General features: G+C 37.4%; 1 protein-coding gene across 2 annotated transcripts in view; it reads left to right on the top strand.

The window, feature by feature from the left end:
• Positions 1–21,988, top strand: part of AOX1 (aldehyde oxidase 1) — a 38,812-nt gene extending 16,824 nt beyond the window's left edge. The window contains exons 17-35 of one of the 2 annotated variants that reach the window (XM_088058948.1): positions 295–464; positions 1,788–1,914; positions 2,207–2,329; positions 3,415–3,511; positions 4,450–4,574; positions 6,036–6,169; positions 7,387–7,474; positions 8,980–9,066; positions 10,530–10,721; positions 11,012–11,239; positions 12,275–12,370; positions 13,062–13,190; positions 13,665–13,739; positions 15,548–15,600; positions 17,213–17,327; positions 17,940–18,005; positions 18,592–18,780; positions 19,189–19,362; positions 20,296–21,988. In XM_088058948.1, the coding sequence (XP_087915074.1) occupies positions 295–464; positions 1,788–1,914; positions 2,207–2,329; positions 3,415–3,511; positions 4,450–4,574; positions 6,036–6,169; positions 7,387–7,474; positions 8,980–9,066; positions 10,530–10,721; positions 11,012–11,239; positions 12,275–12,370; positions 13,062–13,190; positions 13,665–13,739; positions 15,548–15,600; positions 17,213–17,327; positions 17,940–18,005; positions 18,592–18,780; positions 19,189–19,362; positions 20,296–20,340 (2,313 nt within the window). In that variant the 3' untranslated portion in view covers positions 20,341–21,988. Of the gene's footprint in view, positions 1–294; positions 465–1,787; positions 1,915–2,206; positions 2,330–3,414; positions 3,512–4,449; positions 4,575–6,035; positions 6,170–7,386; positions 7,475–8,979; positions 9,067–10,529; positions 10,722–11,011; positions 11,240–12,274; positions 12,371–13,061; positions 13,191–13,664; positions 13,740–15,547; positions 15,601–17,212; positions 17,328–17,939; positions 18,006–18,591; positions 18,781–19,188; positions 19,373–20,295 lie in introns of both variants that reach the window. The other variant, XM_088058949.1, reaches the window with a different exon arrangement.
• The last annotated feature ends 725 nt before the right edge of the window (positions 21,989–22,713 follow it).

Raw genomic sequence — 22,713 nt, 5'->3', positions numbered from 1 at the left:
CAGTAAGGGAGGAAAATGTCCTTCTGAAAAAGTGCTGGGTTTGTCACTTTGATGTAAATAATTAAGGAAAAGAAATCTAACAAACCTGTGTGGTGTTCTTGGAAGGGTCCTTAAGGGAAGGAAGGAGGAGAAAGAAATCCCCATGAGCAGCAGTCACCTCCTACAGCCACATCTCTTTCAATGTTGAACCAGAAGATGATAGTATGAGCAGATGTTCATTCGTGTAATTTTCTGAGTAACAAGACTGTTCTTTTTTTAACTGGGTGTGCTGGGTGTGTGTTTCTGACTGTACAGGACGTAGGACCAAGCCAGTCTCTCCAGGACCCTGTAGGACGGCCCATTATGCACCAGTCTGGGATAAAGCATGCCACTGGTGAAGCAGTCTACATTGATGACCTTCCTTCTGTGGATGGGGAGCTTTTCCTGGCTGCTGTCACTAGTTCCAGAGCTCATGCTAAAATTGTGTAAGTGTTCAAAGTGGACCTGAAGAAAGTGTCATCATGAATTACTGCCTGAGATTTTTAGAGAGACTAATGAGTTATGCATGGACAGAACTGCATGCTTGATACCTGCAGGCAAATCCATGCTGGAAGCAGTATCATTGCACTAGTTTAGGGTTTGTTAGTATTTAAGTGTCTCACCCCATTTTACTGTACTAGTAAAGGTGAGCTGTTTCTGGTCCATAAACCAGCCCAGAGCTAGCCTAGCTAGCTCCACAAAGTGCTCAGTTGTGCAGTGCAAGCAGACTTCAAGATTCAGTTTTACCAACACTGCTTTGAAACCTCATGTCTATGATGAAAGAAAAAAATTGTTCAAAATGTAGGAAATGATGTGGCAACATTGCAGCAGCAAGATGGCAAAGCTCAAATGAGGCTAATAGGAGAAAGAGTGGAGAAGAGGATTTTATTTTGTAAGAAAACTGTTTTCATGTATGCTTTTATGCTGCCAGGATACACCTATTCTAGCAATTTGTTCAACATTTAGGCACCAAGACATATTCAAGTGATCTAGTCAGGATTGTCATGACATATAGGACTGGGGCTTCTAGCTAGAAATATGACAACAGTCCTTGTCATATCTCCTGACTTATTCTTAGGTCAGTGCTGGGTTTGACAGCCCTCTTTGGCCCCATCACAGAGCTGACATTACCCCCATCTCTGTGAGTCAATAGGATCTATTCAATCACCTTTGTCTCCTGATCTGGGTGTCCAGAGAAGATGCCTGTATGTGTGCTGGTATCTGATGACCTGCTGAATTAGATGCTATCAAAATACATTATCCTTATAGACCTTCTGCTGTTCCTTCTGATCCTTCTACACCTCAACATTTCCATTCCTTCTCCATTTATACTCTTCTTGTAATTTCTTTTATATCTCTCTACTCCATCTGAGTATCTACTCCATCTGAATCCTCCATCTGAGGGATGAGTATTTGTATCTTGCAATATATATGTAGGCTGTTAGGTCTTAGAAAGTTGCAGTTGTAACATCATAATTGTGCAGTGATTTTTATTAAACCAATGCAGTTCAGGCAATCTAATGGGCCAATGATTTCCCTGTTGTATCTAAATTATCTCCTAAAAATGAAGCAGGTTAGTAGAATCTTAAATTGTCTTTTATCTGTACTTTTCCACATACCTGAAAGAAAGACAGAAAGAAAAGACATGTGTGTGCCTATGAGCAGATCTTGGTAGTACAAGAAATATACCTCTGTATTGTGTTCCCTTCCTCTGTGACCAGTTTGTAAAATTAATGAATTGCACTTGTCTCTTCCCATATCCCAATCAGATCTATAGATACCTCAGAGGCCCTAAAAGGAGCAGGTGTGTTTGATGTCATAACAGTTCGTGATGTGCCAGCTGCAAATGAATTTTATTTTTTTGATGATCCAGAGATTATATTTGCAAGAAACGAGGTATAACTACAATTTTTTTGCAACTGATTTTCTTAATTTTAACTGTTTTTTCTACAGCCTTTTATCTTCTCACTATCCATTTGTGAATACTGTATTTTCCTTGATTCTGTAGTTGTAGTGGCATTTTTATCATTTGTTTGCTTCATGGATGATGTAAAAATACAAAAGTTTTAAGTGAAAGAAAACTTCTGAACAGGAAACATAAGTGGTGGTTACATAAAATAAGAATATCAATAGCACATATGGGAATTGTTTGAATTCACTGCTCCATCACGTGATGTGTATTTTACAGGTGATTTGTGTGGGTCAGATTGTCTGTGCTGTGGTTGCAGATTCAGATGTTCATGCCAAACAAGCAGCTGCAAAAGTGAAGATAGAGTATGAAATGCTGGAACCAGTAATTTTAACAATTGAGGTACTAAAAATTTCTTCTGCTTTTTTATTATTTTACCTGTTTAATTAATAAAAGCAGTACTTAATACACTAGTTGCTTTTTAAATTTAATTTTTAAGGAAACAAGATTAATTTAAACATCCAATTAAACAGTCTGAGTATCTCCCTATAAATAAATTTTTAACTTTTTTGTCTAATTTTGACCACTTGTAATAGGCAAAGTTTCAAAAGTATGAAGTTTTCACAAGTTTTACAATAAGAAACATTAGAATGCAAAAAAAAAAAAAAAACCACAAAAAAACCCACAAAAAACCTCTTCTAATGCTCCTAGTGAGGAAAAGATAATGAGCATGCTGGTTTCTAATTTTTTGGTAGCTACCAACTGGTCAGTCAGCATATGTATAGTGGCTAACAGTCAGCTCCTGATTAGCATTTTTATCTGTTGTCTAGCTTGAAAGCTAGGCTGGAGACATAGGAATTGTTGGGGGAATATGAAGGAAAGTTGTTAGGCATGTACAGCATTTTAGAAGTTTAATGTGGGAGTCACATATGGATTGCCCTGGATTAAAGAGAGTAGAAGTATTGGTAATCACTTTACAACTTGTTTTAATAATGTGGGTGTGGTCTGTCTGATAGCAAAATAGATAAAGGCTGACAAATTTTGTTAACATTTCATTAGAATTGAAACTTCAATGAAATCTTATTAGAAATAAAGCAAATGCTGATGTATAAATAGATCCCACCTTTACTTACTTGTGATTTCTTCCCCTCTTACTGGCATCACTCTTTGGATGATGTGGTTGCATTCTTGGTCACTTCCTCAATGTATGGCAGGGAAGAGCAGGTTGAATAAATTGAATGCATTTCCTTCAGAAACTGCTGTCATCAGTTACACAAGATGCATCAGAAAAGAATTGCTGCTATTGAATAAACAAACTCAATAATGACAGACAGTAAAGTGATGAAATACAGTTGTTCATTGACTTTGGTAGCTGGTAGTTCCAATCTCTGAAGATAATGGTGTTAGTCCTGAGACTAAAATGCTGCAACAAGCTGGGGATCTTAAAAATATTTAAAACCCCCTATTTCTCTTTTTCTCCATTGCAGGAAGCTATAAAACACAACTCGTTCTTTGAGCCAAAAAGAAAATTAGAACAAGGAAATGTTGATGAGGCATTTGAAACTGTAGATAATATAATTGAAGGTAAACTGCAGAATACATTTCATGAGGAATTTTTGGTTGCTTGTATTTGAGTTTGTCTGTGTGCTCTTCAAGTCCCGGTTGTACCTTTTTTGTATAGGTAAAGTCATTAGACCTTTAGGAGAAAACTCTTGGGCACTTGGAAGACAATATGACTAAACCTAGTGTATTGTTGTTCTGCTACTACATTCAAGCTTTCTGCATCATCTGTTCTTGAAAATGTTACAGAGTAATGAGGTTGGAAAGGAGTCTTTTAGTCCAACCTCCTACTTAAAGCAGGTCTGGTTAGAGCAGGTTGTTAAGGGTCATGTCCAGTCATGTTTTTAGTATCTCCAAATATGAGGATTATGCAACATCTGTAGGCATCCAGTGTTCCATCGTTTTCATACTGATTTTGATTTTTCTTATATCTAGCTGGGATTTCTTGTGTTCTTTGCCTCTTATCCTTCCATTGGAAATCTCTGAGAACAGTCTGGCTTGCTCTTGTCTACACTATTAGGTAGTTGTAGACAGCAATAAGATCTCTTCTTAAACCTTTTCTTCTTATGGATGAATAAATGCAATTCTCTCAACCTGTTCCCATATATCCCATGATTCAGCCCCCTGATGATCTTGGTGGCCCTCTTCTTGACCTGCTCCAGAATGTGCATGCTTTGTTTAACTTATCTATGCTTTATTTATTGTTGTCACTACTTGTGGGCAATAGTGTTCTGATCTTAATTCAGTTCTGGTGATGCTATGGGAACAAGACAAATTTAATCTTACAAGGATTTTAATTTGTGTTTTTATTTTAGATGTTGCTCTTTCACACAAAAAAAAAAAATCAGAGGATTTGACACCAATTGCCATAATTTACATGATGGTGGGCTGTTAGTTCTTCTCTGGTTCATTTCTTCTGTCCATTTCCCTCAGTTACAATTGTGTTTTTCTCACTGGATCAGGGGAGATTTGCATTGGGGGACAGAAACACTTTTACATGGAGACTCAGAGTATGCTTGCTGTTCCAAAAGGAGAGGATGAAGAAATGGATTTGTATGTGTCAACACAGCATCCAGCAATTATTCAGGTAATGCAGAGCATTCTCAGAGGAAGTGCTTGGACTTGTGACAATAGAGCTTTCAAAGTTTGGCTTACAAATCTGTAAACACGAACAGAAGCCATAGAAACATGAAACTGCCCATCTGGACTGTCCAATAACAGCTGCTTTGTAGTACTGCTGTATTCTGATAAACACTGAGCACTACACTGTCAGGAGAAGTCTCTCCTTTCCCTTTGAACAAAGTACTTCATACTCCACTATTGTAAGCATGAAAAACTCCCTGTGGACTGTTGAGGCTCCTCCATCTGTCTTATTTTTCCACTGGAATAAGGAGCAATCAGTTCCCTACAGAGTCAGAACCTGCTGAGGATCTGATCAAGTCTAAAAGCTGTAGGGGAGACTGCTACTCCATGCAGCAGTCTCGTAATCACAGATTGGTTTGGGTTTCAAGGAACGTTTACAGACTATTTAATTCAACACCCCTGCCAGAGACAGGGATGTCTTTGCACCAAATTTCTCAAAGTCCCATCCAACGTGCCCTTGAACACTCCCAGTAATGGGGTGTCCACAAGTTCTCTGAGCAACCTATTCCTGTGCTTCACCACCCTCATTGTAAAAAATTTCTTCCTCTTGTCCAGTCTAAACCTGGCCTCTTAGTTTAAAACTATAGCCCTTTGTCCTGTCAATACAAGCTTTGCTAAAAAGTCTTGCTCTATTTCTTGTAAACCCCTTTTATAGTTTGAAAGGCCACAGTAAAGTCTCCCTGGAGCTGTTTTCTCCTGGCTGAGCAACTCTTAAGTGTCTCAGACTTCATAGTAGAGGTGTTCTAGCACTCTAAACATTGTCATGATGGTAAATGAAAAAACAAAAATGCCATAGCTTGTGGCCTGAATAGCAATAGCCATAGTGCATGAAACTGATGGTGTTTCAGCTCAACACTGGCCTTTTTTGTGTTCAAATCCCAGTTCAGCTCCTTTTATAATTGCCATTATTATTATTATTATTATAATATTATTATTGCCATTAGCCAGGTAGTATGAAGAACTTTGTGTTTGAGAAAGTAATTTCAAGCAAAACATTCCTGACACTAGCACAGCCTTAGATTGTTAAGACACAGATATTTTTATTACTAAGATAATACCTTTTATTTTAATTTAAAATAAAACTAATAGATACTGTATACTAATCCATTTTTATTATACCTGAAGCTTTTTAATCTTTAGATAATGTAATACAAGGGTATTATTATTCATATTGGCCAATGTCCTTTCCACAGTCTGCAGGGTAAAGATTTGAAATGTGAGCGCTGTTGAGAGTTTGTTGTTATTATTTCTTTGCTTTTTAACCTAGGGTAAGAGAAAAGTTATAGTCATCTGGTAGAAGAATAGAAACATCTATGGAACCCTTTCCTAAAAAAGGTTTCTATTTCAGAACCTAGGTTTTAAGCTTGGTTTGAGTTGGTGTAAAATATTAAAACTTGTTTTACAGGAGATGGTAGCTGCAAGTTTAGGTGTTCCAGCCAACAGGATCATGTGCCATGTTAAACGAGTTGGTGGAGCTTTTGGTGGGAAAATCCTGAGAACTGGCTTGCTGGCATCAGTTGCTGCTGTGGCAGCAAACAAGTAAGTGCAGTATGTGCATGTTGGAATATGAAAAAAAAATGAAGCAAACAAGTTTTCCATTTTGGTTAAAATGTTTTGTCCCTTTCCAAAGCTGCTAGTCAAAAAGTCATACAATCCTGATTTCACATTTTACAAGACTGTTTGGTGCATTTCTTTGTTTTTTTTCGTTGGACTATTTATGTTAAGCAGCCCTAGCCTCAACTAAATTAATGGTATGTGAGAACTTGGTATTAGTATAAGCTAGAAATACTCAAAAGGACCAGTCCCTAACTACTGAGACTTTGTACATACATGACATTAACCCTCCAGTTGTGAACTTCACTGACACAGCAGAATGCAGAAGGAAGAGTTCATGAGCTCGAGCTGCTTTTAAGAAAAAGCAGCTCTCGTTCAGTCCTCAACATCTTTCAGTCAAAATTAGCTTAAATCTATGAGGTGTTATGCCTTTTCTAATACTGCTTGTATTAGTTTAAGAACGTTAACACATAAGCTCCATCCCCCATCTTCCAAATTTGGCAGGGCAATATTGGCAATTAGCTGTCAGGGCATACTGAACTCCTTTAAAAGTGTAACTGATTTGCTGCAGAATTCACATCAGGCTACATCCTGTATCTAGCCTGATCTTGTTATCTGAGGGGTTGCTCAATAGGTTGATGTTGCTTCTACTGTCACTGGTATAAAATTTGCTCTTGATTATTTTTGGCCACATTATGTGTTTTTTAATAAAAGGTCATGCTAATTTTTTTTTTTAATGCTTTAAACTTTTTTATTCTTAGGACCTTATTTTACACCTTATGTCCATTTTTCTATAAACTAATTATTTTAAATGGTATATGCATTTCTAGATTAATTTTCATATTTTTATTGTTAATCATATTTTGGTTTCATTCCAAGACACTCCATTTCAGTTTGATTCTGAATAGCTAATGGGTGACAAACACTTAATACTGAGATAGTTTCTTCAGGAGTAGTTTGCACTGAGTTATCTTGTCGGTTTTCAAGAGATGAAATGAAAATTCTGACATGATTGTTAATGTGAGAAATATGAACTCTGGACCTAGTGTTAAGCATATGTTCAGACTTATTAAAGTTAAGTTTAATCTAAATGCATGTTTATATGCATGGCTGGATCTAGGTACATAATGAGTAGCCATGGCCATCTTATAAATAACATGCTTTATTTTAATTGCAATTTGACTTTTCTTTTTTGAATTTAGAACCAGCAGAGCAGTCCGTCTTATTCTGAGCCGAGAGGATGATATGGTAATCACTGGTGGCCGACATCCTTTCATTGCTAAATACAAAGTGAGTGCCACAAGAATCCAGTGGAAAAATACCTACCTATATTCTGTGAATAAGTACTTCAGTGTTAATGTTACACAGTATTTCAGTATAATGTCTTCTATTAATGGAAATTGGTATAACCAATTCAATATTAAAACAAAACTACAAGCCAGGAACCCAAGAGATAAAGCTGCTGTACAGCCCCTTTTTCTGCTTCTAGCTCTTCTCTTCAGGGTTTTATTATTTTTCTAGTTCCTTCATGGTCGTTATCCTTTTATAGCTCTTTCTGTCTTTCTTTCTTGGAACAGGAAGCTAACCTATAGCAGACTTCTGCAGAACTTTATTTTAAACTCTCCATGTGGTTAGATTCACACAAAGAAGCAGCTAATTTTTCGTAGTGTCATGTAGAAAACTCGCACTGTGGAGGAAATTAATCTCATCCCTGCCCATGTATTGTCGTCAGTCATAATTATTCATTGGGATAATTTCTGCCTTCTTTTCCTTCTCTACTTGTCATATAAATTACTTATGCCAGCCACCATAATGGGGTTTAAGTCCAAGTTTCTGCTGAATCAATAAGATGAAAGATTTCTCTTAAAAAGTACCTTTAGTTAATAGTACTACAGCTCAAGCTGAATGCCTTCAAAGAGAGACTCTCAACAATGGGATTATACCTGGGCAGTTATACCCTTACAGCCTAAGCTCCCCATCCCTCATGTGCCAGTACAAACCAATAGTAATATTAAGGGTCTGGAGTCTTCACATTCTTCATGGGTTTCTTTGATTGTCTGTAGCTGGGCCATTTATTTTCTTGTATCTAAGTATGCAGCCTCTGCTAGAGATTGTAGCTTCCTTATCTTTCTGCTTGAACTGACTCTGAGGTCTTCTTTTACTTGACTAGGTAACAGTTCAACAAACCTAGGTGAAAGTTCACTGCTTGCAACCTAAGGCTGCTGAAAATTTAACTGTTAATACTAAGCAAGTTGAATGACATTCGACATACTTAAAGTAAGAGAGGTTTTATAAGATGCATCACTAAAGCTGAAAATGAGCTATAGCTCATGTTGAGAATTCAGGAACTCCTAGCAGAAACAGGTGAAAAGAGAGATGTGAGATAAAGATAACATTTCTTCATTAATAAACATAAATGTCATACTCCATCTGCCAGACACTGTTCCTACCACTAAAGTGGGATTTGATTTCATCTACAGTAAACACTCCTAGGTGACACTCTTGTCAGCCAGCTCAGGCAATAGAGAGGAAGCCACTGCTTCTGCCTTTCTCAGTGATCTTATGTTGCTTGTTCTATGCTGTACCTATGCAGATCAGATACCAGGAGGGAAAGCCTATATCTTAGAAACATGGTTTCTTTCTCTCTTGCCCTTCTATAGTTTCAGAATGCTGCCCAGAAATTAATAGTGCAGTATGACCCTGAATGTGTGGCTTATGTTAATTTTCAAAATATACAAGTGCTTCAGAAACAAATGAATACTGAATTCTAAATAATGTACTGTTGATCCTTCTAGGTTGGCTTCATGAATGATGGTAGAATCACAGCTGTGGATGCCAAATATTATGTTAATGGAGGATGTACCCCTGATGAATCTGTCCTGGTAAGGATTTTGTACTGACAAACCTTACAACGCAGAGGAATCATTAGCTGGAAGATTATGAAGCCAAATTCCCTTGCCCATGTATTATTAATCATATTGACTTTTGATATAGGGATTGTGGGTTGTTGGAAGAATCTACTCTGAGCAGGTTAACATTTCCTTATTAAATTTAGTGAAGCATCTTACTACTTTCTTATATTGCCCTACACATTGACTTCATGCATGTTTTCTCAGGCTTATTTTTCTGTTATGAACATCTCCTCTAACAGTGTGTTCCTTTTAAAACACATAGTACCTGCATTTGTCCCTGCCTAAAGCTTTATATCTTCAGGGCTGGGAAGACCTTTCTTGACCTTCAGAAAATTGATAGTGATAGTTATCCTGTTGCTATTGATATACATTTCTGTACTGGGTCAGCATTTGTTGTGCTATATACCTCAGCTCCTCACTGACAGGTCTGCAAAGTATAAAATGTTTCTTGCTTTGATATCATCACTAGGTATTTGTGCTTGTACAGGCTATTCTAGCTGTAACTGAAGTATTTACTGTACTACCCCTCATCTGCTTGTTATTGCCCCACCTATGAGTATTTTCTGCATCCTGAAATCTGTCAGTGTAACTGCTCATGGTATTGCTGCCTAGCTTGTCTATGAAAAATAGCCTAGGGTAGAAGAAAATCCATTATTAGAAGCATGTACATTAATGCAGATCATGTCAGAACTGTCTCAAGATGAAGTCATACAATGATACAGTGAAGCTACTGGACCTAGTGAGAATAACCGAGGCTTAAATTTGTCATTCTGAGAAATCTACTTAACATTGAAGAGAGACAGTGACCTCTTCATCAGGCATCAAAACATTTTTAATTTTTTTTTTTTTATACTGACTCCTAGAGCCTAATTTTGACTCTCTAGGATTTTCCTCTTCATGTGGTTTTGTGTTTGTCATGTAAAACCTCTAAATGAAAGCCTTAAGAACAAGAAGACACTGTAGATTGCACTACATAGGCTTTCTGGTGGAACTAAACCTTAAATGTGGATTTCCATAGGATGTGATAGTTCAGAATGCTTTAATCAGTTCCTTTCATAGCTGCTCTTGCTTTTTAAATTCAGTCTGCCTATTTTTAGTTTGTGTGGCTTTGGTGTTGAAGTAGAAGCAAAATCAATCAAGAAATGATCTATCTGTTACATCCTTAACTACTGCTAACATTCACGTACAAGTAACATCACCTGTGTTCTATATAAAAAAAAAAAACCTGAAAATTAATATATTGCATGAAAAATATATTAATGAAGTCTGTATGTGTGCATGAGTACCCTTACTTACCAGTGATTGCCAGAAACTCAATTTTAAAGCTAAGTGTCTCAAGTTAAGGTCTTTTATACAAGAGATGAGGAAGATATAAACGTAAATTTGAAAGAAGCACTGTTCTGACATTAAAATATATCTGTTTGTCCCCTCAGGTAGCAGAAGTATCTTTATTAAAAATGGACAATGCATACAAGATTCCCAACTTGAGATGCTGGGCTTATGTCTGCAAAACAAACTTGCCATCAAATACGGCCTTCCGAGGCTTTGGCTTTCCTCAATCAGGACTGGTGACAGAAACTTGGATAACAGATGTTGCAGATAAAACTGGTTTATCACCAGAAAAGGTGACTAAATGAAGGCATCTTCACTCCTGAAATGAAGTCTGTGGAACTGGAAAGTTAAAAACCTTTAGATTAGTTTAATTGTTTGAACAAGTCTTTTCTAAGTCAAACATCACTTGTGCTGAAATTAATATTTTTTTTTAATTGGTGTCTGGTTGTTGAATGAATACCATGGTCTTACAAAATGGTAATGTTCAAAAAAAACACAGATATCTTCTTGTTGTCTATTAGTCCCCCTAGATGGTCAGTCTGACTAACAGGATTTTGTGATAGCTGTAATTTCATTTTTTCAGATTAGGGAAATAAATATGTATAAGAAGAACAAGCAGACACACTTCAAACAAAAACTTGATCCACAGAATTTAATACGATGTTGGAACGAATGTATGGAGAAATCTGCATACTACAGTAGGAGAACAGCTATCAATGAATTTAACAAACAAAATTACTGGAAGAAAAGAGGGATTGCCATTGTACCAATGAAATTTCCATTTGGAGTAAGCACACCTTACCTTTCTCAGGTGAGTTTCGTTAAGAGCAAGTGAGCTCAGCATTTATCCATGGACAATTACCGTCACTTTATCTTAGGATACGAAAGAAATATGTTATTTTTTCTTGGGAAATTATGATCCTCCTGATGACTATTACCTGAAGAGGCTATAGTAGCCTGTAGCTCTTTTCAAGCTGAGATCAAAACTGTTTGGTTTTCAGGACTCAGGCAGTTTGGGCCCTGCCCAAAGGTTGGTCCCATCTGCTGTGGTGCAGTGTTGGAATAGGTGAGTCGAACTAACTTGGAAAAAGTTTTTGAAGACTGATAGCAAAATGTTCATTGAATAAGTTGTCCACTCCAGAAATAGTTCTGAATCTCCTCTTTCTGCCCATGGAAGTACTATGGGATGCTGCTCTTACAGACTTTAATCCTCTGATGCCATCAAAGGCTAAGATTAAGGATGCAACAAAGGACAGTAGTATTTTTGGTCCTTGCATTTTTTTAATGTAGGCATCCAGTGCTTCTGAAACAGACAACATTCTATCAGTTGAAAATTAATTAATTGACTGACTTATGTCCTATCAAACTGGCTGTCTCTGTTCAATATTGAAGTCACAGTGTCTTTGTAGTCTACAGTGCTACATCTAGCTGAGTCTAGGAAGAAAATGTCATTCAGAAATTCAACCTATACCATTTAAAAACCTACAGGCTCTCACATGTCAATGAGAAAATGGAACTTGTAGCAAATTGAACTTAGAGCCCCTCCTCTTAGTGAGGGGTTTCTTCCAGCTTCTTTTGGAACCACTGAAATGCTCTTGCATTTTGTAGGTTTGTTTCAGGATCTACTAACAGGAAAAGCAAACCACCAAGGATTTGTATCTTTTTCTTTTGTAGTTCATTATAGAGAAAAAGCAGAGAGTAGACTTTCAAATTTTTCCTTCTATTCAAAAGCACTAAACAGATAACTGAAATACACTCAAACAGTCTTTTTTTTTTTTATTCAATTCATTACCACATAGAACAGATTGCTCACTAGTCTGATCTTGATTTTGTTTTTCTTTTTTAGGCTGCTGCACTGGTTCATATTTATACTGATGGGTCTGTCCTTCTGACACATGGTGGAATTGAAATGGGGCAGGGTATTCATACAAAAATGATCCAGGTAACAAAGCATCTAAATAAATACTGCCGTGTGCTTTATCTGTCATGCATATAAACAGTGCAAAGGTTTTCTTTTTGGTTAGTGCGCCAGCAGGACAGTTTCTTTATCAGCATAGCCACTACTTCTTTACATTGACAGAGATAGAAAACAAAGGTACTTTCATTAATTCATAGAGGCAGAAGGAAAGGAAAAATAGACTGGTTTTGTTCTTCCAATAGCATGGGAAGAGGCTTCTTAGAACTAAGAGTTTTGGGGGCTGATCCTATAAAGCCCATAGTGAAAAAGGCAGAGATTATTCAGATTGGTATAGTAATGATGATAACATTATGATCCTATTTGGTTAATGGATAATTCTGAGAGAGATCTGTAAAGATATTTTTCAAGTTAATGAAAGTTTGCGATCTGGGCTTGCATAATTTGCTGTAAGTCTTACAAGGTATAAGCAGAAAAATCAGGAATGAATGTTGGACTTCAGAGTCTCAATCCAGAGTTTGAGTACAGCTAGAACATTGTCCTTTTCTGTTTCTTAGTACTACCAAATTGGACAGAATGATTTCAGCTGGAGATTGGAAGAGAACTTGCTAAATTTTTTATTTTTCCTGCTATCACTGACTTCTAGCAAATACTGAGGAATTGTTGGAGTGTTCAGATTTTTTCTAAAAGTAAGAATACGTTGTTCTTCCTGGAACAGGTTGCTAGTCGGGAATTGAACATCCCCATGTCATGTATTCACTTCTGTGAAACAAGCACAACAACTGTTCCCAATGCATGTGCCTCAGTAGGATCTGCAGGGACAGATGTCAATGGCATGGCTGTGAAGGTAAAGAATTTAGTTGAAAAAAATACCCTATCCCTTAAGGTGTGTGCTTACCAAACTTTAGGCCCTAGTGAACCCATAAAAATCAAGTTTGGGATTACCAATAATACTGCTGGAGATGGCCAAGAAGAAACATGACTTGACAGTTTCTCAGTAATGGTGCTTATGAGTTTTCAGAATATGATCTGTACTTTCCCAAAAAGGCTTATACTTGACAAAATCTGTTTCTAACTAGTCCCATACAAATCTTGCACCCTGTTCGTGTTTGAAATGTACTGATTCATACAGATCCCAGCTCTTGTAACTTAACCATTAGAAATTTTATGTCTATGTAGTTAATATGACACTTCCTGCAATACCTTTTCAAACTAAGATAACAGAAAATCATATATTAATTACATAGTAACTAGAACATAACTTGAATAGTACCAAATGTATAGTGTTAATTTTGTTATATATTGTCCTGATTCTCACCAGGATGCTTGCCAAACTCTTCTGAAACGCCTGCAGCCCATCATCAAGAAGAACCCGACAGGGACCTGGAATGATTGGGTAAGACCTGTAAATCCTACGGAATGTGTTTGAGTGCTGGCAAAAACTGTGATATATATACTCTAGTCTATAAATCTGCTCAGCCTAATAATCATAAAATTAAAAACTGTATAAACAGGCTATTTCACAAAAAGGTGAAAGTCAAGAGAAGGTTCTTGGGTAGGCACAAATGATAATGTGGATGTTAACAATTAGACTTATTGCTAGTACAGTATTTAAATACTGGCAGTGCAATATCTATCATCCGTTACAATGGATTACAGTAAAATCAGATTATGGTCCCTCCTGTTGAGTCAAGAGCATCAGTGAGATCCCCTGGCTTTCTAAACTTTCCAGAGGAGTCTAAGTGCAGCCAGGCCTGCTTAGTCTCAGATTTGGTCCCCAGCCTGTGCCTAAAGGGTTACAATATGTTGTGGTGTAACCTCAGCCAGCCACCAAGCACCACACAACTGCTCAGTCATTCCCCCACTAGTGGAATCAGGGAGAGTCAGAAGAGTGAAAGCTAGAAAACTTGTGAGTTGAATTAAAGACAGTTTAATGGGTAAAGCAAAAGCCATACACACAACCAAAGCAAAGCAAATAATTCTTTCATTCTTTTCCATGGGCAGGCAGGTGCTCAGCCATCTCCAGAGAGCAGGGTGCCATCACATGTAATGGTTGCTTGGGAAGACAAACTTCTTCAAGTGTCAGCACTTCAAATGTCACCCTGTTCCTCCTCCTTCCCCCCACTTTATATACTGAGCATGATTCCACACGGTCTGGAATATCCCCTCAATCGGTTATCCCTGCTTCCCATGCACCTCCAGCCTCCTCACCAGTGGGGAAATCCAAAAAGCAGAAAAGGCCTTGGCTTTTCTGTGTAAGCCCTGCTTAGGAATAACAATAAAACACAGATATGAAACACCTGATCTCCTCTAATTGGTATACAATTACTTTGGATCATTCAGACACACCAAAAGTATTATCAGAAATGGCTGACCAAAGAAGGAATGCTAATATATGCAGTGAAGTAACTACATCTTAGAAAGTCACTAAAACCAACCAAAAACCTCAAAAGAAATTCTTGACTTGTAAACTGAGTAAATCTAACATGAGAATCAATCAAAGGGAATAGATTTTGGACCTCATACTGTCACTTTTCTGACTGGCAGAACTTTACTAAGAGCATTCCTCTTGAAAACTGTCATTTTTGTGCAAATAGGTCATGCAGATCTTTTATGCCAGTGTAGCGGTTTGACCTTGGAATGGACTCCAGGTGCCCAACAAACTGCTCTATCACTCCCTTTCTCAGTGAGATAGGAGAAGAAAATAAGATGGAAAAACCCCAACAAGTCAGTGGGTTAAGATAAAGGCAGTTTATCAAAGAAAAAGCAAAAGGTTGCACATGCACACAGTCACGTGACCCAATAAAAACAGTGACTTATCAATCAGATCTGGTTAGCGGACAGAGAGGGACCCATCTCTATTGAACTTGACCAGAAAAACTGAGCAGGGCCCTTTCTGACTATGGCATTACCAGTAATAAAGATTTTGCAAGAACACCGCTGTTGACAGGTCTATTCCTTCTTGTATTGCCAAAAGAATTCAGATTTTCATGCAAGAGAGGTTTAGTTCTGTAGTACTAGACAGCATGTGCAGCTAAACATGCTGAACTCAGCTTGTCTTCCTTTCTTTACAATTTTTACAGTTTGGGTTTTAAGTAAATATGTGTGGGTAAGTATATATATGTAAATAAAGTAAATATGTCTATGCTGTGTTCTTCCCTGACTCCTTCCTTGGTTTACCACAAGCACTGCTATATTTTACAGATTAAAGAAGCTTTTAAACAGAGTGTGAGCCTTTCAGCTACTGGCTATTTTAGGTAATATATTTTTGTTCCTTAAAAATGCATAAATTAAACAAGGACTGATTTCTGAAGATAATGCTGTAAAGAGAAGATCCTGTATAACAGGTCTTTCTAATAGCTCATTTTATGTTTTATATAATTAGTTGATATATGGAGGGTTGGAAGCATAAAGTTTAGGTGTTAATTTATATCTACTCCTCTGTGGACTCTCTAGAAAGTATTAGAAGAATATTTTGTGCCATATTTGCTCCATGATTTGACATTCAGCAAATCAGAAAGCATCAAAAATGTGACTGCTTCCTGTAACAGTCATGTGCAAAGTGGGATATAGTAAATAAACTATAGGAGGCTGGATTGCTATAAGCTATAAATATCATCATTCCCACTGCTCTCAGAGCAGTCTCTTGGTCCTTTTTCTTTGAGTTCTTTCACAGTGTTTATAAAGAGCCAGAAATGGAAAATTTCTGTGCTATAACTCAGGTGGGATTCAAAGCAAAGCTTTGCTCTTAGCCTGCTGAGCCTTATCTCTTCTCTTCTTCTGCTGGTGGTTCTTCCTTATCAATACCAACTTGTCAGGTTTCTGGGCAGTCGAGTAAGTTGAAAGGGCACTTAGGAAACCCATACTTTTATAAAACACTGAGAAATGTCCAAATAAAATGTCCCTTCCTGCTGTTAAGCCAGTTCAAGAATGTTTTCTGTTTATGCAGCCCTTCAGCAATGTCAATATCACCAAAGTAATGAACAACAGTCATCCTTTGCTTCAATATTTAATGGTGTCCAAAAACATCTGCAGATTCCTGAGCCTCAGGTCCTGTATTTATCTAGTTCTTACCCAGTTATATTCTCTATTGCCAAGAATCTCAAAGACAGCTGAGGTAAATGGATTATGAGAAGTTGAGTATATGGATTATGTGTATCCATTTTTCAGTGCATGGTTCTGTATTATAATTGCTTTATGGTAATCTTAAATATGCTCAATGAAGACATTTCAGTCATACATAGTCAGAAAATACACCTTAGTCACATAGCTTCCATGTTTGGAAGATACCACATTTCACTGTCCTCTCATGTCCTTGGATTTACCCCATCATTCCTGACTACTATGGTGTCCTCAGTTTATCCCACTCCCTTAGAAGTAATTAGACCTTTATTTCAATATTCCTCTTTTAACCCTCACTCAATTCTGTAGGCTGTTTCTGTAATTTTGACTTTTTCATTTATCTCTTGTAAGTTATTCTTTAATAGGTTCTGACAAGTTTTCCTCCCTTTTTCTGAATTCCTTTATGTCCTATTACCCCAGTAACCATTATCTTAAATGTTTATTCTGTATTTGGTTACTGTGCTTTTCTTAGTATGTTTCTAGGATTATGCTGGTTATAGACTCTCCTGAATGGAAATAGCTTGCTTGTCTGCTACATTTTATACAAATACCAGAGGCATCAAACCTAAACTAGTAATGCTCTGTAGGCTTTCATGAAATTTTGAAATTCTGAGCTGTTACTTAAGATTTCCCTTAAGATTTTGTACTTAAGATTGCACAAGCTGTTTCAAAAGTATATGCTTATCTGCTTTGTTATAATGAAAACTGTGGTCAATTTTCTTCTTGTGGACTTTGTTCTTCCATCAGAGGTTACAATGAATACATGGACTGGGAGAAAGGGGAAGGACGTCCATTCACATATTTTATTTTTGGAGCTGCTTGTTCAGAGGTTGAAATTAACTGTCTAACAGGAGATCACAAGGTAATAACTGAATGTCAGACGTTTTGAAAGTAATGTGAATAAGGCTGCTCCAACAATTACTCAGATTTGGGGTTAATAAGTCATCTGTCTTCACATGATAGTAAATACATCAACTATGTATGTTTGAATTACAGGTGGAGCAGAATGAAAACTGCAGTATTAACCAGCTTCTGACACACGTCACTGTCATATGTGTTCACCTTTTGGGTTATGGCTGACATCTAACATGTGCTTTGCTTGTTCTGTTCCAGTTTGCCAGCAAACACCTTATAGCAATATTCTATTTCCAGGCTTTTGACCATCTGGATAGCTAAAGACTGATGATCATATCAGTCTACCTGTACATTTGTATGGGGATTTCCTTGAGCAATGGGAAAAAATCTGGCAGAGCTGTCTTCTAAAGGCTTCTGTCTGGCTAAACTTCTGTAAAAGTTGAGACCAAGCCTATTTTGCTTGAGATGAGATATTGGAAATTATTCTGAAATTATGTACATGGAGGGGCCTCTATCTCAGTATTTCTTATTTCACTGAATACCATATCATCTGACCCACATCATCTTCTAATGCTCAGTCAATCTCTCTGGGTAATATAAATCTGAATTTTATTAATAGAACCTCAGAACAGACATTATTATGGACATTGGATGCAGCATAAATCCAGCTGTGGATATAGGACAGGTATGTGCCAAGAATTTTCTGATGGCTTATTTCTATTACACTGTTGTCCTTATCTGAAGTGAAGATCACCTCATTAATTCAGAAAACATTAATTTCTTACTAGATTATAGATTGTATTAGAATGTCTTTTACCTGTAGACTTGCTCCAATAGAATTAATGTCAGAACTCTGTAGATGTCAAAGAAGCTGGAATTTTACACGTGGGTTCAACCTGTAGTACTTCCAGTATGTGTGTATGTGTTCTATCTACGGGGCTTAAATCCTGCTTGTGATCTACAGTCTCCAAGTTGTTTGACCTGCCTTCCCCACTTGATAGCAGGGAAGCATTTTTATTCATTGCAGGCTGGTCCACAGATCTCATCGATTCATAATACAAGCATTTCTCTTCTCAGGTATGAGAGAGGAGTGTGAAAGCTTTTCCATTACATTTGCCCCAAAATGTGGAAGAATCTCATTATGCAAACAGAAGTGCATTAGGCCTCACATATATTAGAGTAACAGCTAGTGATACAAATGAGTTCTTGGTGAAGTTTTCTTGGTTAACCAAACATGGATACATAAATGCTACTTATTTTCTTATTTAAAGATTGAAGGTGCTTTTGTTCAAGGCATTGGACTGTACACAATGGAGGAGTTAAAGTATTCTTCAGAAGGAGTCCTCTATACTCGGGGTCCAGATCAGTATAAGATTCCTGCTGTTTGTGATATTCCAGAACAGTTTAGTGTTTCTCTGCTGTCATCTTCTCAAAATCCTTATGCCATCTATGCATCCAAGGTAAGCATATCATCACGGGGCCAAATTCTTAGATCCCAAGCCAAACTAAGAAATTACTTTGATATAAAACACATATAAGTTTTCAGTTTCTCTCCTTTAGCATTTCAAACAAGTGTCCAGTAAATTGTTTTATTTATGACATCAGGGAAGCTAATAAGACATAAAGCCAGATATTGTTGTGTCACTTTAATGGCTGGCAAGTAGTGATTTTAGAGTTTTGTTAACAGACCAATCACAGAAGCTGCAAGATGAATTTAAAGGCGTACTTCTAAATGTGGAAAATTTAGAATAAAAATATTAATTGATGGAGAAATTATAGTGTCATTCAGAGTGTGCAGCTTACTTGTGTATACTGTGCAATACAAAATAGGACTGTATGAGAGACTGGCTTTTTTAAATCTTTTTCAGGGGATAGGTGAGGCAGGATTTTTCTTGGGATGCTCTGTGTTCTTTGCTTTGAGAGATGCAGTAACCAGTGTGAGGAATGAAAGAGGACTGAAAAAGACCTTTTTCAGGGCACTGAACAGCCCCCTGACTGCTGAGCAAATACGAGCAAACTGTGCTGATGCCTTTACTGAGATGGTAAGAGAAGGTGAGGAAGGCTCTGTTTAACAATGTCTGGGAAGGAGTGTTCACTATTTCTGGCATCCCTAAATAGTGGAATGCCTAATGATGTCTCCAACCAGTCATGTTTTATATACAGCTCCTTGTAATTGAAATGTCTGGTATCAGGTCCCATTTACACAAGTTATTTCAACAAATGCTATTCAAACATTGTACAGGAATTTTTCTTTTAAATTTACATAATTGTTACAGCCCTCTCTTTCCCTGAACCCTCCTCCTTTCTTCTGGATGTCAAATCCCATAGAGATTAAATCGCTCATCTTATTAACATGCAATGGATCAGCCTCTAAGTGTCTTTAGTCTCCTTCCAGGTGCTTTGCCCCATTGACTGCATGCTGGTACTGTCACTTCATTCTAGTACTCCTTGCTATGCCCAGTACGCTTTGGGAGAAAAATAATTAACTCAGAGCTAACACAAAGAGACAGAAGAAAAACAAACGAGGCAATACACTTTGTATAATGCTGATCCTTTATGCTCTGTTTTCTGCAACTGCTCACTGTAGTCATGTTCCCACTGCTATTACAATTCTTTTTCTGGGTAAGTTTTTACTTAGTGAGGCAAGGTCCTTGCCAGCATATAAATCCATGCTATGCCCTAAACCTCTGAGGCTCTGCTATGGAAATTCTTGAGCTGTCATTCACAGATTACTCCCATGATATTTCTGTTATTGTGGTGAGGCACCATTGGCCCCTGAATCAGTAATTTGTGGGTTTACTCTCAGTGCAGGAACTTGCAGGAGGTGAGGGTCCACCAGAGCAGGGACCATGCTTCTCCATCCCTCTTCAGTCCTAATCCTAGTTATCACTGACTTGGAGGCACCTGATAGGGACAATGCTGGGAGGTTGCCAGTCAAATAAAGTCACTGTTGTCATTTCTTGCTTATCTCTTAGATGGCAAACAATGAAGTGCTTCCTCCTCAGGCCACATCTGTGTGAATGACAAACCGTAGTGCACGTGACCGGAATGGAAAACTGATTTACTGCCCCAATCAACACACAAACAAATGTATTTTCTCTTTTTCTGAATAGAATCAGCTTCCAAACATATGCATTTTATATCTTACATCTTTATCTTCATTCTTCCTCCAGTGTACTCATTACAGTATTTTGCTTAAATGACTGCATTTAATTGTTAGAAATAAATCTTCTGCATTTGAACCATATCTTTTTAACACGGTAGATCTGCTGATCAGCACAACTCAAATGCTGCAGGAGAGGGAAGTTAGAATGAAGTGTAAAGGTATGCTAGATAACTTACTGCCTCATATTACACTAAACAACTTAATATGATAAATGATTTTATAATGGCTTCAGCTAATTTTCTAATTCAGATCTGAGTCTTGCAGTGAAGTGTGAATGCAGAGATCTGTGTCAAAGAATCAGAACCTTGTTTGTTGGATTCAGAACCTTTTTGACCAGAAGTGGTGCTTTGACTTGTAGTAAAGCTGGTTTAGAATCTTTTGGCACAGGTATCTTTGTATTAAAAACATGTAAGAAACAAGAGTTATGATTCTCTTTTGCTATGCCAGATAAGTTGCCATGGCTGGCCTAGATATGTAAAATTTTATCCCAAAAGTTGACAGAGTTGTAATTTCCACCAGAAGCTTTCTTTATCTCATGGAGCAAGCCAAAAGCATCTGAACACAATGGGAAAATTGACATGGAGTTCAGTGTGTTTTGAATGGGGGAATGGATGACATGTCAGCCTGCAGGCTCTTATTATTTCACCACCTCTCAGTGTTCCACAATTTCTCTTCTCTTTCCATCATTTGTTGAGCTGACACTGTATCTGCAACAGAAATCAGGTCAGTTGCTTAAACAGCTTTAGCATTGGCTATTAAGATATGAAGTCTTTATTGTTTCAGTTTGTCTCTCTGTAACCATGATGAGTCAGTGAAATGCAGTTGCTTAAACATAGGTGTCCAGACCATTTTAGATGTCATAAGACAATAGACGTGGCACAGGAGAGCACAGGACTGAAAGATATACAGCAGCTTGAGACCAGGCAGGTGATAGTAATTGTAATCATTGGAAGTGACAACTTATACTTCTCAGCTACTTCACAGTATCTTTAGCTTCCTGTTATGTATAAAAAAGTGTGTTTTTTACCAGGCAATGTAATGATCAGATCTGAATGAAGGTTGTAGACTGGTGATGGAGGAAATTTTTCTCCCTCCACCAGGTCTGGGTAGAAAAGAAGAATACAGAAGAACTCTGCTTGTCAGATTTCTTTTCAGATTCTATCTGGAACTGTTATAATGAGAACTTTACCCTTCTAACTTTCCATTCTTAAGCCTCTACTAATTGTAACATGAAGCTGCTGAAACATTTGATACTGTGGGCAGTCTTTTATATTTTTATAGATTTCCTGGGAGTTCAGGGTGCAGATGCACTCCTTGCCCTCAAGGTGTTGTGCAGATCAGGCTGTCCTGACACAGCACAAACAGGGACACAGCTTTCCGAGATGCAAGAGCAAGAGCTCAGCAGAATTTAGTTAAACTGTCTAGTGGGTCTCAGGACAAATAAATGAAATGACCTACTGTGGCACCTCTGTGATTGTTCAAGTCTGAAAGATCTATTTGTAAAGCTACAGTATGAAAAGGAGAGGTGATTGGCATGTGTAAGTTTGTTCATGGGAAGACTTCAATTAAAAATTTCCAAATTTCATCGTGAATTTTCACCTTTTGTTTTGTTGCAAAATTTTGAAACTTCTAAAATCAAAGCTTTGCTGCTTCTTAGCAGTTTGCCACTAAAACTTTCAGCATCATCCAAGAATTTGTTTTTTGTCCTGTAAGAGATTAAAAATATGTTTTACAGTGTACTCTTTACTCAGTAAAAGCCCAACCAAAATGTAAATGTTTGAAGATTTTCATGATCCCTGATAATAGTCTGTTTCAAATTAATGTGAACTATCAGCAGTTCAACAACAAAGAGCACCAAAGATGTATTTTAATTAAGTAGGTCTGAAATGCTTTCAATTACAGGCTGACTTTGAAATAATAAGAGGAGATTGATTATGAGAATTTAAATAGCAAAAAAATGGATGAAACCATTTTTCAGTCTAGCCAACAATGGCCAGAATAGTAATTTACCTGTCTCTTTAGCAAGATAGGAAAGAAGGAATTAGAATGATTCCCGACTGTATTCCTGACTTCAGATGCATTTTCTCTGAAGTAAACAGTATGAAAGACGATTGTTTGAAGCAGTGGTGATGCTGAAGTCTGCAAAGGTGTGGCTTGCTTCACTTTTTTGGGCTCATCCACCTCAATTCTGTCAGTTTAATCCATATAGATTCTGACCACTGATGAT

Source organism: Pseudopodoces humilis, chromosome 8, assembly GCF_049639895.1.
Source record: "Pseudopodoces humilis isolate 2021_Gansu_Grassland_sample_001 chromosome 8, ASM4963989v1, whole genome shotgun sequence".
NCBI classification, from domain to species: domain Eukaryota; kingdom Metazoa; phylum Chordata; class Aves; order Passeriformes; family Paridae; genus Pseudopodoces; species Pseudopodoces humilis.
The sequence above is the reverse complement of the archived record's forward strand: the minus strand, read 5'-3'. Positions and strand labels throughout refer to the sequence as shown.